This window comes from Gymnoscopelus microlampas (assembly GCF_963454915.1).
Source record: "Gymnoscopelus microlampas genome assembly, chromosome: 8".
NCBI lineage: Eukaryota > Metazoa > Chordata > Actinopteri > Myctophiformes > Myctophidae > Gymnoscopelus > Gymnoscopelus microlampas.
This window is the reverse complement of record NC_139945.1, coordinates 45,129,337-45,142,613: the sequence shown is the minus strand read 5'-3', so window position 1 is coordinate 45,142,613 and position 13,277 is coordinate 45,129,337. Positions and strand designations below refer to the sequence as shown.

At 41.1% G+C, this 13,277-nt stretch overlaps 1 protein-coding gene across 5 annotated transcripts in view; it reads right to left on the bottom strand.

Moving 5' to 3' along the window:
• The window catches only part of LOC311049825 (neurobeachin-like), a 302,517-nt gene that overhangs the window by 161,782 nt on the left and 127,458 nt on the right, over positions 1-13,277 (bottom strand). For all 5 annotated transcript variants that reach the window (XM_084063694.1, XM_084063693.1, XM_084063690.1 and 2 more), the window contains exons 15-22: positions 9,924-9,986; positions 9,154-9,251; positions 8,621-8,713; positions 3,457-3,565; positions 2,576-2,657; positions 2,221-2,344; positions 1,407-1,599; positions 331-1,302 (exon numbers count right to left, since the gene is read on the bottom strand). In XM_084063694.1, the coding sequence (XP_083919820.1) occupies positions 331-1,302; positions 1,407-1,599; positions 2,221-2,344; positions 2,576-2,657; positions 3,457-3,565; positions 8,621-8,713; positions 9,154-9,251; positions 9,924-9,986 (1,734 nt within the window). The remainder of the gene's footprint in view (positions 1-330; positions 1,303-1,406; positions 1,600-2,220; positions 2,345-2,575; positions 2,658-3,456; positions 3,566-8,620; positions 8,714-9,153; positions 9,252-9,923; positions 9,987-13,277) is intronic.

Here is a 13,277-nt window from a genome sequence, read left to right as displayed (position 1 = left end):
TGCATAGCGGCCCGAACTTCTAGAACCATAAAACGACCAGTCATTGACAGGTGTATAACAAGTGAGTTTTCAGCCTAACAGCTATTCATTTTTAGCGGCGCTAGCCGCTCTATATAGAGCGGATCCTGCTCTATACCTGACTTTGTCCGTGTGCGTACGTCAACGTTCTGATTGGTCAGGTACGTCAACAAAGTGATTGGTCAAGCTTCACGTGACACGTGGCTATAAACACATATCGATGACAAAATGTATCAAAGGCGCCGCTACCTTCACACAGGGTGTGATTTTTTCATATTAAAGTTCAGACTGTATGATCATGATGTGACCTACCTGTGTGGTGGTTGTTGTCTGAATCTTCTTAATTTCTTTGTCCTTTCCGTCATCTGAACGTTCCGTGTCAGAAGCCGTGCTGGCTGCATCTGCGGTACAACAGGTCTTAGCAGCAGATGGGTCTCCCTCAGTTGTAGCTGCAGCTTCAGTGACCACCGACCCTTTGGAGGAGGCTGCAGTCATGGAAGTGATGTCTCCCAGAGCTGACTGCAATTCATTCTCCTCCTCCTCCAGAATGTTGGGAATGGAGCCCAGCTCAGGGCTTCCTGCCATGCGAGCCAGTAAGCCCAAGTCATTATCACTGGCACAGGTATCGACCTGGGGGCGGGGCAGAATCCGTGGATCAGCTGGGTTCCGCTCCGGTAGCAGATTGTCTGCCACACTGCTCGTCACCGTGTTGAACAAGAAGTTGCCGTTAGGGATGCTGTCGTCGGCTAGCGTAATCAGAGGCCCTGGATCTTTGTCTGCAAGGCACAACCCACTGTTTACATTATTGCTGAGCTTTTCCACAGCAGCACAGTAAACATTGTCCAACAAGGAGTCCACCCCTACAAGTGCCCTGTGCTCAGGTAACCTCAGAGTTTCAGTGGACAAGTCCATATCCTCCAATTTGACCTCCGTTGCCTCAACCTTTTCTGCTTTGATGTCCACCAGAAGGTCATGAACTTCGACCCTGACCCCATCCAACGTCCCCTCTGGCCCGCTGACCGCCTCCACAGGACCCTTTCCCTCGGCCAGAAGGTTACGCGAGTCAGTGCTCTCATAGTCCGCCTCGCTCTCTGGTGTCTGGGTCTGAGAGTTGTCATCGATCTCTCTGATCTCGATGGCTCCCTTGATGCCCGAGTCTTGGGCGGACAGGCCAGAGATTGTGCTGACGAAACCCTTTTTCCCCTTCTTAATGTTTTCCTCCTCCTGTCGCTGGTACTCCTCATACATCTTAGCGAGGTACTCCTTATGAGCCTCATATGTCACCTGGGCAAAAAGCCATTGTTAGTGATTTTACCCTGTACAATGTTATTGTACAGCAGAGGGCAGTGTTTCCTCTTCATTTAATACACACCAAGAAAAGGACTCACCTTGGAGTGGGCTATGGAGAGAGTGTCCACCCACACGCGCCAGCCACCCCACTCATATTTAATGGCATGGTAGAGCAGAATACGGAAGATGTTGTAGACCATCTCAGTGATCTTCTGCTCCTCAGAGTTCTTGGGGTTGATGTAGCTGAGCGAGAACATCCAGTCTTGCCATACCGAGCACTGCAGCAGACACCTGCGGTACACATCGTCTCACACCGTCAACACATCATTCAGCTACAGTGGTACAGTGGTACAAGTACTTAAATGTACTTGATTGATGAAATGTATTTCATCAATTTTATTTTTAGATCTATAATGACAGTGTTCAGAGTATATCATTTCAGTTTGATTCATATTACAGTTTCACTTGATGAATACATAATTCATTTTGATATTGTTAAAGGGTCAGTTCACCTAAAATACAAAAGAACATATTTTCCCACTTAACCCCATACCCTATCTATTGAGCATAATACAGTAATTTGTGTGTGATTAGCCAAGGTCACCGCAATACAATGGAGCTCAACAGCATTTGGTTTGTGAAACCCAAAAATGTAGTTTTGAAAAATCTCAACACATCTAACATCTCTTTCCAGAGATGGTTGCGGTAATCCACAGTTCGAAGCGGGCTAGATGTGGCCCTTGGACCATCAGTTGAATAGGCGTGATCTACTGTATCCAAGGATGATTTAACATCTAGAGGAGTACGTTAGACAGCGAACACAGAAGAGGATGTCTCTTTTTCCCCCTCTTTTCTTTGATATATTAATCTGAACGCTGAATGATGCTGTGGGTGATTGAGAGTTCCGCTCACCGTCTGTTCTCACGGCTGTTGCTGAACAGCTTGATCATGTCAGACAAGAAGAGCCGCCGAACGTCCATCAGCTCTGTGCTTGGAGAGGAGCTCTTCAGTATGGTGGCTGCTACCTTGAGAATCACTGTGAACATACACACAGAAAAACAAGGAGTGAGCAAAGAAAAGGAATACACAGTAAATGTACCAAATGAAATTCCATCAGCGTGAAGCAACACAAGCTTGTAGGTTGGATATGTTCAGCCTAAAGATTGGGTGTAGGGGAAAAAAAGATTGTACCAAGTGTTTATAGAAGTGCAGAGGGTTTAAATGACATGCAAACATTGACTGTACTCGCATGCAACAACAGACTTACTTGGGTTCTGTATCTTGACTGTGGAGTCGGGCTCAGGATGAGGTTTGTGAACTACCTGCGTGCACACCTGCTCTGTGAGAATCTGTTAACAAGAAGCAGGGAGATCAATCAACTATTTTGTCTCTATTTGGCCATGTTTAAACTGGCAACCGAAATCGGATTTTTGGCCAATCCAGATTGGAATCAGATTGGTTTTAAGTATGATCAGCATAAAACCACAAGGAAACAGACTCAAACTCAATTCTAAGGATGTGTCTCAGTCTGGACACTTGGACACTGAAGTCTGATTTACGCTTAATCGTACGACCAAACATATCCGATCTACAAGGTCACAAATTTGTGAGCTTGTAGATCTGCTATTTTCAGAAAGCGACACCGTCCTGTATAAATGAACCATTACTCACTATATCATCACCACAGCAACCAATGCAGATAGGTCGACAATGTCTGAATACACAAATCTGATTTGATCACTTGCAAACGACAGTGTGGAGTGGACAGTTTGAGAAGCAAATCTGATTTCCCTTCAAAGTCTTAGAGCAGGGGTTCTCAAACCCTCTCTCAAAAACTCTCTTTTATGCCACGACCCCATTGCATGATGGATTCTTTTTTGCGACCCCACACTTTATTTATAGTGCAATTTCAAAGTGGAATTAAAGAATACCTTAAAATAAAAACATACATTGTATGAATATTAATTGGAAAATGTAATTAAAGCAGTGATTCCTGCATATTTGCAAGCCTTGTAATCTTATCAATTAAATGAATAAATAACATTGTAGCGCAGCTCCAACAGACTGCTACCGTGCACCCCGACTCCACTGTCTTAGAGGCTTTTGATGCAAAGTTTCTACAACCATTGAAAGAAAAGCGTTCATCACCTCGTACAAAGTGTTGTACGTCGTCACCGTCACAGTGTTGGTGTGCAGCATGAGCCTCTCCCCCAGGAGGGTGAAGAGACTGTGTGTGTGCATGATCTCAACCTTCCTCCTGTGGAAAAAAACCCCACAAAGAAACAAAAATGAAACAGACACACAAGCACAATGGTAAAGAACGCAGCTTGGAGCTTCAGGATCAGTGAGCAGCGTCAGCCTGCCTTCCCTGTGCCTCCCCACCTGGGCTCTGGAGACAAGTGTCATGGAGCTGCATGCTGTCAGAAATTGGGGAGAATTCCGTTGGAGGCTCGTAGGATAACGAAGTCACCCTGTCACTAGGAAAGACACTGCAGAGGCATACCACAGGTGACTGGGTTTAACAGTGACAAACTGCTCCTGCAAACGGCACAAGGACTGCTGTCACACTGTTAAGTTGAAGCCACACCACTTCACTGCCACTGCCTCAAGGCAGGTGGGGACTTTCTTAACAAGTCGACAATTTCTGTTGTTTGCCTAGGCTGGCAAATTGGACACTTAGGAGGAGAGTGGAGTTACTCTATAAAGAGTATAAATATGGAAATAAGGAGGAAAGGGCAGAGCGATGATTCAAACCTGGCCATGGCCTGGCTCATACAGGTCTGCGTACGCTTGTGAAATGGCTACATTAAAGCTCAGAGCAGGCCTAGACTTATGCCCAAAACTTTAATGTACAGCATCAGTCAAGTTAAAAGTGAAATAAAGTAGGCTACATCATTTTGAAGATGAATTACGCAGCTATGCCATTTGAGTGGAAAAGTAGGGATACAGAAAAGATTGAATATCCCTGTACTGAGAGTAATATACTTAAGCAGGTAGGACATTTTGAGGCAGAATTACAGATACCTTTAAGACAGTATTTATCAGCTAAGCCTTATCTGTGACAGGGTCTAATATTATGACATTTTCCAGATTTTTTTATAATGAAAGTACAGATTGTAAGCTTCCAAATGATGTGTTCTATTGAAATCTGAAAAAGAAAAAACTCCTGCACACTGTCTTTAATTAAAATGTTTTAATTGCATTTGAAGACAGTGTGCGGGAGTTTTTTCTTTTTCAGTGCGTTGGGCCCTAGTTTGGTCTCCTCCCACGCACCTGTCACCTTTGTAGGTGTGCAAGAGGCTTGCTTTTTATATTGAAATCTAAAAACAGTTGAAGAAGATGTACTTCGATGTTGTTAAACCTCAAATCAAGAAGCTGAGAAAAAGCCTTTCTAAAGCCTGTCTATGGGCTTAAATTAGTGCCAATAATATTTTGTACTTGTAAAAATAATTTGTATTTGTAAACACATTTTGCATTTGTAAAAAAAATATTTGTACTCGTAAAAATAATATGTACTCGTAAAAATATTTTTTGCATTCGTAAAAAAAATATTTGTACTCGTAAAAATAATATGTACTCGCCTATTTATTTAGTGGGAGGGGCCCACTAAATAAATAGGTATTCCTCCCGGCGTATCCCTCGAGTCCCGCGGCCGAGACCGCCGACCGGCGTCGGCGCAATCACACTTTGCAATTTCCCAGAATTGCTACGCGTCTAGTTTTTATTAAAGTTGGAGACCTCGCACGGTAGTGGAATGTTCGGTCTATGAGCAGAGCAGCCCGCATGTCAAATCGTTAGAGAGGGGAAAAAAAGTCACTTAACACTCTGGACCACCCTATAGTTGCATTACCTAGTTACTTTTAGTTAGCAGAAACAAAATAGCAGTTTCATGTTTTTGGTAAAAATGTACCTTTGAGAAAATGACGTGAACAAACACGGCTGTATTTGGGTAGGTTCTTGAACGTTAAATCTTTGTGTGGTACAGCTGAGATCCAAGCCATACTACGTCTCTTGAATAGCCTACATTGTTAGCCTCACACTGTATTCAATCTTGAAGAGGAGAGCTGCGACAGCTTTCTCATAGACCAGCCACACATGTGCAGTGTGCAATGATCACTATGTAGTCGGCAAAGAAGTTAATGTTTACAAACCCAAACCACCGTCACTCTCTAGTCTTAAGCGTGTCTCTATGTACAGTCTGATCCCTCAAGGGCTGTAGCATCGAAAAGGTGGGCGTGGCGAACTTTTGGTGACGCGACGTTGGTACACCCTATAGGTCAGTAGCAGTGCTGTCAAGCCTATAATGCTGGAGGAGGAGGAGGGGGTGGGGGCTTTTTTGTAAAACAGGCCCCTCCCGCAAATTTTGGAAGCCATTTATGGAAGAACCGTATGGACTATCAAAATTCGGTTTGGAGATGTTTATTGCATGGGTCCAGAGATCATGTGTACCGATTTTTGTGAAATGTGGACAAAATATGTGGGAGGAGGAGCTAAAAGTGTGTTTTGAAGAAAATTCAAAATGGCGGAAAATCTATCCTGGCACAAATGGGCGTGGCCTATATGGGGAGTTGCGTCATGACCCAAGGAATCTAGGGAAAAAATGATTTTTATTTTACAACCTACGGTTCAAGAGTTATAGGCCAAAACGTAAAGGCGGCTTTTATAGCGCCACCATGAGGCCGACTGGTGTATTTCTTTTTTTGATAATTTCGGATTAAATTATGAACCTCCCCTCCAAGTCTTGTAACTCTAGCCCTTACAGTTTCTGGGAAAAAAATACTTGAAATCGAGTTTTTAAATTTTCCCATTAAAGTGGATGGGGAAATTTAATGCACTAATAAATTAATATCAATTAAACTATGTAACCAATCTCTTAGCAAAATACACGCGCACGATTCCCGATGAAGCCGCTCATTTTGACATATGGCATGTGGGTCCTAGTCTCACACTCAATCAAATCTGCAGCCGCACTGAGGCCCCCAGACATGACTTGTTTGCTTTCTAAACTCGATCTAGCCTTTGATTGCCTTTCAATAAAACCATATTTGATAGACATAGGTATCACCTACATGTTACTGATTATAGGGAATGTTATATTATTGTAATCCGTTGTTTATTTCCTGAGCAATGGAATTATGTTGCAGTTAATGTAGTGGGGTTGCAACATGGCAACCCCGTTTGCCATATTGCCATGGAGACCTATGGAGCTTTATGATTGGGTAGTGGAAAAGGCCTCACGTGATTGGCTCAGACCCGGAAGTGCAGAGTACCAAAATAAAGTTTTGCAATCCGTAGAACAGATCTTGGAGCGAGCAAGCTGTTGTTTTTTTCTGGTCACAATGTTCATTGTAAATGTAATTCTACAATTACAACACACATTTTTATCTTACGAATACAAAACTTTGTTTTACGAAGGCAAATATATTATTTACGAATACAAATATTTTATTTACGAATACAAATATTTTATTTACGAAGACAAATATTTTATTTACGAGTACATATTATTTTTACGAGTACAAATATTTTTTTTACGAATGCAAAAAATATTTTTACGAGTACATATTATTTTTACGAGTACAAATATTTTTTTTACAAATGCAAAATGTGTTTACAAATACAAATTATTTTTACAAGTACAAAATATTATTGGCACTAATTTAAGCCCATACCTGTCTCACACTGACACCTCTCACAGCAGTAACTAGTTTATGGACAAATTCATTATTTTGTGATCCTAAAATTGCTGTATATTATTGAGTTGATTTTATACAATACCCGTTGTGCTTCTTGTATTTGTTGAGTACCCATTGTACCCGCTGTCAGAGTATCCAGAGCGGTATCCGCTACCATATGACCGATTGACTAAAGATGGAGATACGGGGATCCCTGATGTTATCATAAACCGCAATGTTGTGGCATACATGGTCATAAAGGTGAGACAGACATATAAAGACATTTTGCGCATTGCTCAGTAAAGAGTTCTATTGTGCACGCTACTACTTATATTGGAGCAGTGGCACAAACACATAGCTTAGCCAATCTGTGAAGCCGATGGGTTGTAGACAGACACAATACATTACGTGAATTTTCGGTTCTGAACAACCACCAGTCCAACTATATTCCCACTCAGCTAAACACACACCCGGGTCATCTGCAACACGCATGCCTTTACACGGACAGACGGACAGACAGACAGATAGACAGATTTTGTGAATTTATAGATAGATGATGAAGCTACTATAAAATGTATACTTTGTATTGATGATGGTGTGAGCCTACAGTATGTCATCACCATGCCTGTTACATATCTTCCACTCTCTATGTTTTGCAATTTTAAGCCACATTGCTATAAAATAAGAGAAATACGGCGTCACTGATTTTTTTAATGATGTTTGTTTTTAATTTGTTAGATCAGACTTAAAAATCTAAGCTGTACTAACACTTCTAAGAATCTCAGAATTCGTTTGGAATTCACCTTCACAAATCCAATTATAAAAAACAAATGGCCTGATCCAATCATAATAGAACCTATATCAATTATAAATGAGCTTACAGTAGAGCTCACACTACATTTGGAAAGGGGTTTAATATTTAAGAAAGCTTTCAAAGTGAGGGATGAACGGGAGACTTTCATTAAGCACAAATGTCTCTTGAGAATAGAGGCCTTTTCATTTGCACCCCAGGCAGTCTACCATGAAGTGGCAGTGACAGGCCTTGGTAACACCACAACACCTGATGCCCCGATACCTCCAGTGCATACAAAACAATCTCATTTTCTTTCTATCTCCCTCCTTCAATCCCTTGCATCTTGAAGAACAGCCTTTCCCCCCAAAGGCACTCACTCTCATCTCCACACTCTGCAGTACTGTGTATGAAGTCTATCCCTGTTTTCTAACTGCTTCATTTATTCATTTATTTCAGGACGGGAGACAGTCATTTGGACCCATTCTGCCCCTCTCCTTGGTTTCTCTGAAGTGATGGTTACAGGGCAGCCTGCCAGGAATCCAGGCATCCCACAGAGTGCTGCACCCTCATTTAGAACCCCGGCACCCTGTGGGGAGTTTTCGGTTTCCTCCAACTGCACATACACTCTACTTACTAGTAAATTGCGGTATGAGATGCATTATTTTTGAGAAAATCAAGCTTTTTTCATGTTATTTTGGCTACCAACCAGTACGTATTCTTCTTTTTCATTGAGCCTCCCTCATATTACAGGGATGTAGGAGGGCAATAGCAACATAACAACATAGAAAGGAAATGCTGATGAGTAATCTAATGAGCTATGAAGTCAGTGGAATGGGGTACTTACTTGTGGCCTAAATGCTTAAGGAAATAACCAAGGACCTTGAGGGATTGCACTCGAATACTTTCGCTCTTAGAGGCCAGGAGCTTGTATATTACCCTGGAACAGAAGCAAACAGAAGAGGCCGACAATAGCACACTATCCTGACAGGACAAAATATAGCCTTAATGAACAGAGTTTGCACTAGTTATCTTGGAGCCTTTTCCCTTCAGAGTGAATTTATATAAGCGTGAAATGAAGGTCCTAATCAAAACAGCAGCCTTTGCACCATGAATTCCCCTGAACTCACAAGTAGAATGGTTGATGTTGTGCATGTATTATTCACAGGATCATATGCTATGTTTGATCACACATGATCTGATTATTAAATAAATATGTTCATATCATTGCTTTTCCCTGTTTTTTTTTCTGAGTGATCAAGTGAATTACTGTATACATCCTGTACACCGACAACAATAACCACAGTCCTCTGTGTGTGTGAGTGTGTCTTTGTGTGTGGTTTTATTTTGTGGTTTTCTTCCCCTCAGTCAAAGGCTTACCGTATTCCATTTCTCTGGTCAAAAGCAGGGATCATGGAGGCTGGGTGCTCAGACATGAGAGCCACCAGTAACTGCAAAACATCATGGAGGTTTTCATCCTGCAGAAATAACAGGGGACAGTTTGAGAATTGAGAAAGATTTTCCCCAGACCTGCAGAGAAGTGATTCCTCTGGATCCCAGACAGTGTGGCATCTATGGAGAGCCCCTGTATCACGCAAACAATGCAGATTGAAAATACTTTTCAGATGACCAAATAAATATATAAAAGAGTGAAGGTGGCTACCCCTCTTGAACCAGTGCCTTCTGACATCCACCCTTGAGCACTTGTGCATGAAAATGGCACAGTAGCCTGTGGTCTCTAGTTTGATGGTGGTAAACAGAGTTTCAAACAGGTGCTAACAAAATATCCTGCAATTCTGCGCCGGAACTGTGACTGTGGATGTTGCGTTCCTTATGGGGGTGTGCAGCAATATTCCACTGACAACGTGACATTTTTACATGATACCCATATCCCAGCAAAAATGTATTACAACCATCTTCCTTTCATCTGGAGAACCATATTGACTGGACGGGATGCACAGATGGACAATAAGATGGTGAAATAAATACCTTGCTATGAGTTATGCCTTTTCATTATTCATTGTAGCACCAGCTGTACCCATTCCGCTGCTGTGTGTCAAACTTCCAAACCAACTGCGCTGCTGAAAAACATGAATGTTACAGCCTGACTAACGTCTATGTAAGCTCAACTGCGGTGGAGAAAAACCTACCTCATGCATTGTCAACAAATAGTTCAGGATGCTTTGAAGCTCATCCTCCTTCACACCTCGGTCCTGAAAGAATGTCAAGGTAGAAAGACAGATAAAAAGCACAAGTGGTTGGGAGAAATGTCATCAATAATATTAACTGCATTTTTGTCAGCTTCTGTAGTAAGCTGAAAGACAAAATGTGTGCTTTCCAGTGTTATGACTGACAGCATCACCTTTTAGGCACAGTCTACTGATGCTGTAGTGTGTCAAGATACATAGAAACATTTCTCATTTGGCTACAGCTGACAGATGCTACCATGCGAGAAATTATTATTGTGAGCACATTTTAGCATTTGGTCTCCAGTGTCTCTTCTTATTACGGTGCTTAAATGGAACGCACAACTGAAACTGTTCTAATGAGAACACAGATTCCCTCTTATTGATCGCAGCAAAACACATTAAACTGTACAATAATTGTTATTTGCCTAAGAAGCCCAGCTGGGTGGCAGAATACAGCCTGAAAATCTATTTTCTGTCCAGTGTTTACATTCATCTTATTTATGCCATTCCCTGGAACTGTGAGGCTAAACTCCTACTACTGCTGCATGTGACAGGATAATTATTTGCAGAGACAGAGGAAGCTGGGACACTGACAACAACAGAGGAGATTGCTGTACAAAAACATCACAAAGAAACCAGAGCTAGCATGCAGACTGTGCATTATACAAATACCATGTCAGACAGCCGTCGCCTCCATAAATGTTTGCTTTAGGAGCAAAATGGTTAAGCAGCATAAAAATAATCTCCGTAAAAAGCTCTGCTCTCACTTCCAAAAACTTGATTAGCAACTAAATGGGGATGGGCATTTCCCACTAGCACACCAAAGTTAATATGGAATGGCATCTTTTTAAATCAGCTTTTAATAGATTTAATTCCACTTCAACTTTCATTAATTTTTTATTTGTTTTATTAAAATTGTACTCCATTTGCACACAGCTTAGAATGCTTCCTTGAGCTTCATTACCAAATAATTGTAAAGCTCTGACTCGCCATTGTGAGTTATACAGTACACCAAGGTAGGGTGGCCTGCTCTGGCCACCCATAGGCTGTCTTTGGTACACCTTTATACAAAAGGCTTGGTCAGCTCCCATATTATTTATGTGGACAATACCTTTTGCACACTCAGGATGTCTGTATTCTTTCTGTCCCTAACGCCCGCACGGAAAATTAGGAAAAGGGTCTTTTGGGTATTCTGCACCCTCGGCATGGAATATGTTGCAGATTGACTTGAAACTAAATGAATTAATCTGGCTAAACACTTTCAAATCCAAAAGAATTAGAGGCAGATAATATACTGTATGTCAATAGTTACATAGTAATAGTTTTTAATTGTTCCATTTATGAAATGGACGTCTATGTAAAAATCAATTATTAAATGTAATTTTAAATTTGTCTCATCTGATTATAAATGTGTTTGTATATTACAGTATGCTGTTGCCTATCTTTGCCAGGTTTCCCTTGAAAAGGAGATTTTTAATGGTGACTATCCGGTTAAATAAAGGTAAAATGAGTACAATAAAAATCCATTGTTTGCCATTGTCTACAGTCCAGGGAAAGGTTTTGGAAGATAATACAATTTATTATGTCAGCATTTTCCTGTTCCACTTCAAATCTGAGGAATTACCAGGCAGGCACTTCTGAAGCATGGAAACAGACCTAGCCTTCGATCAAGACTGTCATAGATGTACAGTATAGTCTTAAAGGGATATTTCACTTTCAAAACAACTTTTGGTGATTGTATCGTCTACTCAGGCTTTAGTGAGCCCCGCAGACAGTTTTTAAGTTGCTTGATTCAATATTTAGATATTAGATATTAATTTTATCAGACACGCCCCCTTCCTATACAAACCCATTGTAACTTCAAACTCCATTTTAACCATGTTAGATTCATCAAAAACACCCGTCCTTGGTTCACCCGTCTCCTACCACCCCCCTTATACGCGAGGGGGCTGTGTTTTTTCAATTACTTTTTTCATTTATTTTTAATATTTTTTTTGGGAAAATGAAAAAAATAAAATACGATAAAAAAATAAAATAAAATAAATGAAAACAAATCTCGGAAAAACACAGCCCCCTCACGTATTAGGAGGGCGGGGTGAGTCACCAGAACCAAGGACAGGTGTTTTTGATTAATCTAACATGGTTAAAATGGAGTTTGAAGTTACAATGGGTTTGTATAGGAAGGGGGCGTGTCTGATAAAATGAAAATCAAATATCTAAATACTGAATCGAGCAACTTAAAAACTGTCTGGGGGGCTCACAAAGGCTTGAGTAGATAATAAAATCACCAAAAGTTTTTCTGAAAGTGAAATATCCCTTTAAGGCTTCGTCCACACGTACACGGGTATTTTCATAAACGCAGATATTTCGTTTTCGTTTTTGAAAACCTCCGCGTCTACACGGCCCTGTTTAAAAAAATCTCTCTGTCCACACGACAACGGCTAAACGTTAAACGACCCATGCAAAAACTCCGTTTACCGTGTCCACACGGGAACACATAGCCGGAGTTTTTAAAAATCTACACTGTGGCAGGAGTTTTCCAAAAGATGCGTTTACATGGAGCAAAAACGCGTTTGCGTGTGGACGAACCCCCCAAAACGCATATAAAAAGCTACGTTTATGAAAATACCCGTGTACGTGTGGACGAAGCCCAAGGGTCTCTACTCCCCCTATAGTCAGTGAACATCCGCGCACAAAGCCTATACTTCTCCGTACATGTACAAAAAAACATATAAAGTGCTGACCGTGTAGCCCGGATGTTAACTCGACATTCGGAACCTGTGTGCACTGTATTAGTCCATATCTTTCAATGTATATGTGTTTTAATCTGTGTCGATTCTGTTGGAAGTTCCCTGTATTCCTCAGGGTAGAGACCAAAACTATCATAGATACGAAAGCAAAAGTCAGACTCTGTGACAGTCTTGATCCAAGGCTAGGAAACCGGTAAAGGAACACTTCACCTTTCTTTTAACAGGTCTAATTAATTAAATTAAATGAATCAGTCTAATTAATGCTTACTTTAACTCATTCACTGCCACTGACGTAATTAACCAATACTGCCACTGACGTAAAAAACATATTTTATTTTTTTTCCAAATTTGACCCAAAGATCTAGACTCCCATCCACTTCCTTGTTAACTTAAAACTTAAAATGTCTGTATCTTGGCTCCTGAGTACTTTTTTTTTAAATGAAAAATCTCTGGCAGTGGGCAATGCGGAAAGCAATCATTGTGGCAGTGAATGAGTCAAGGTAGAATCACTTTTGTCTACTCGCTCTATGTCTCAGAGGCAGGCTGTGGATAGCTAAAATATATA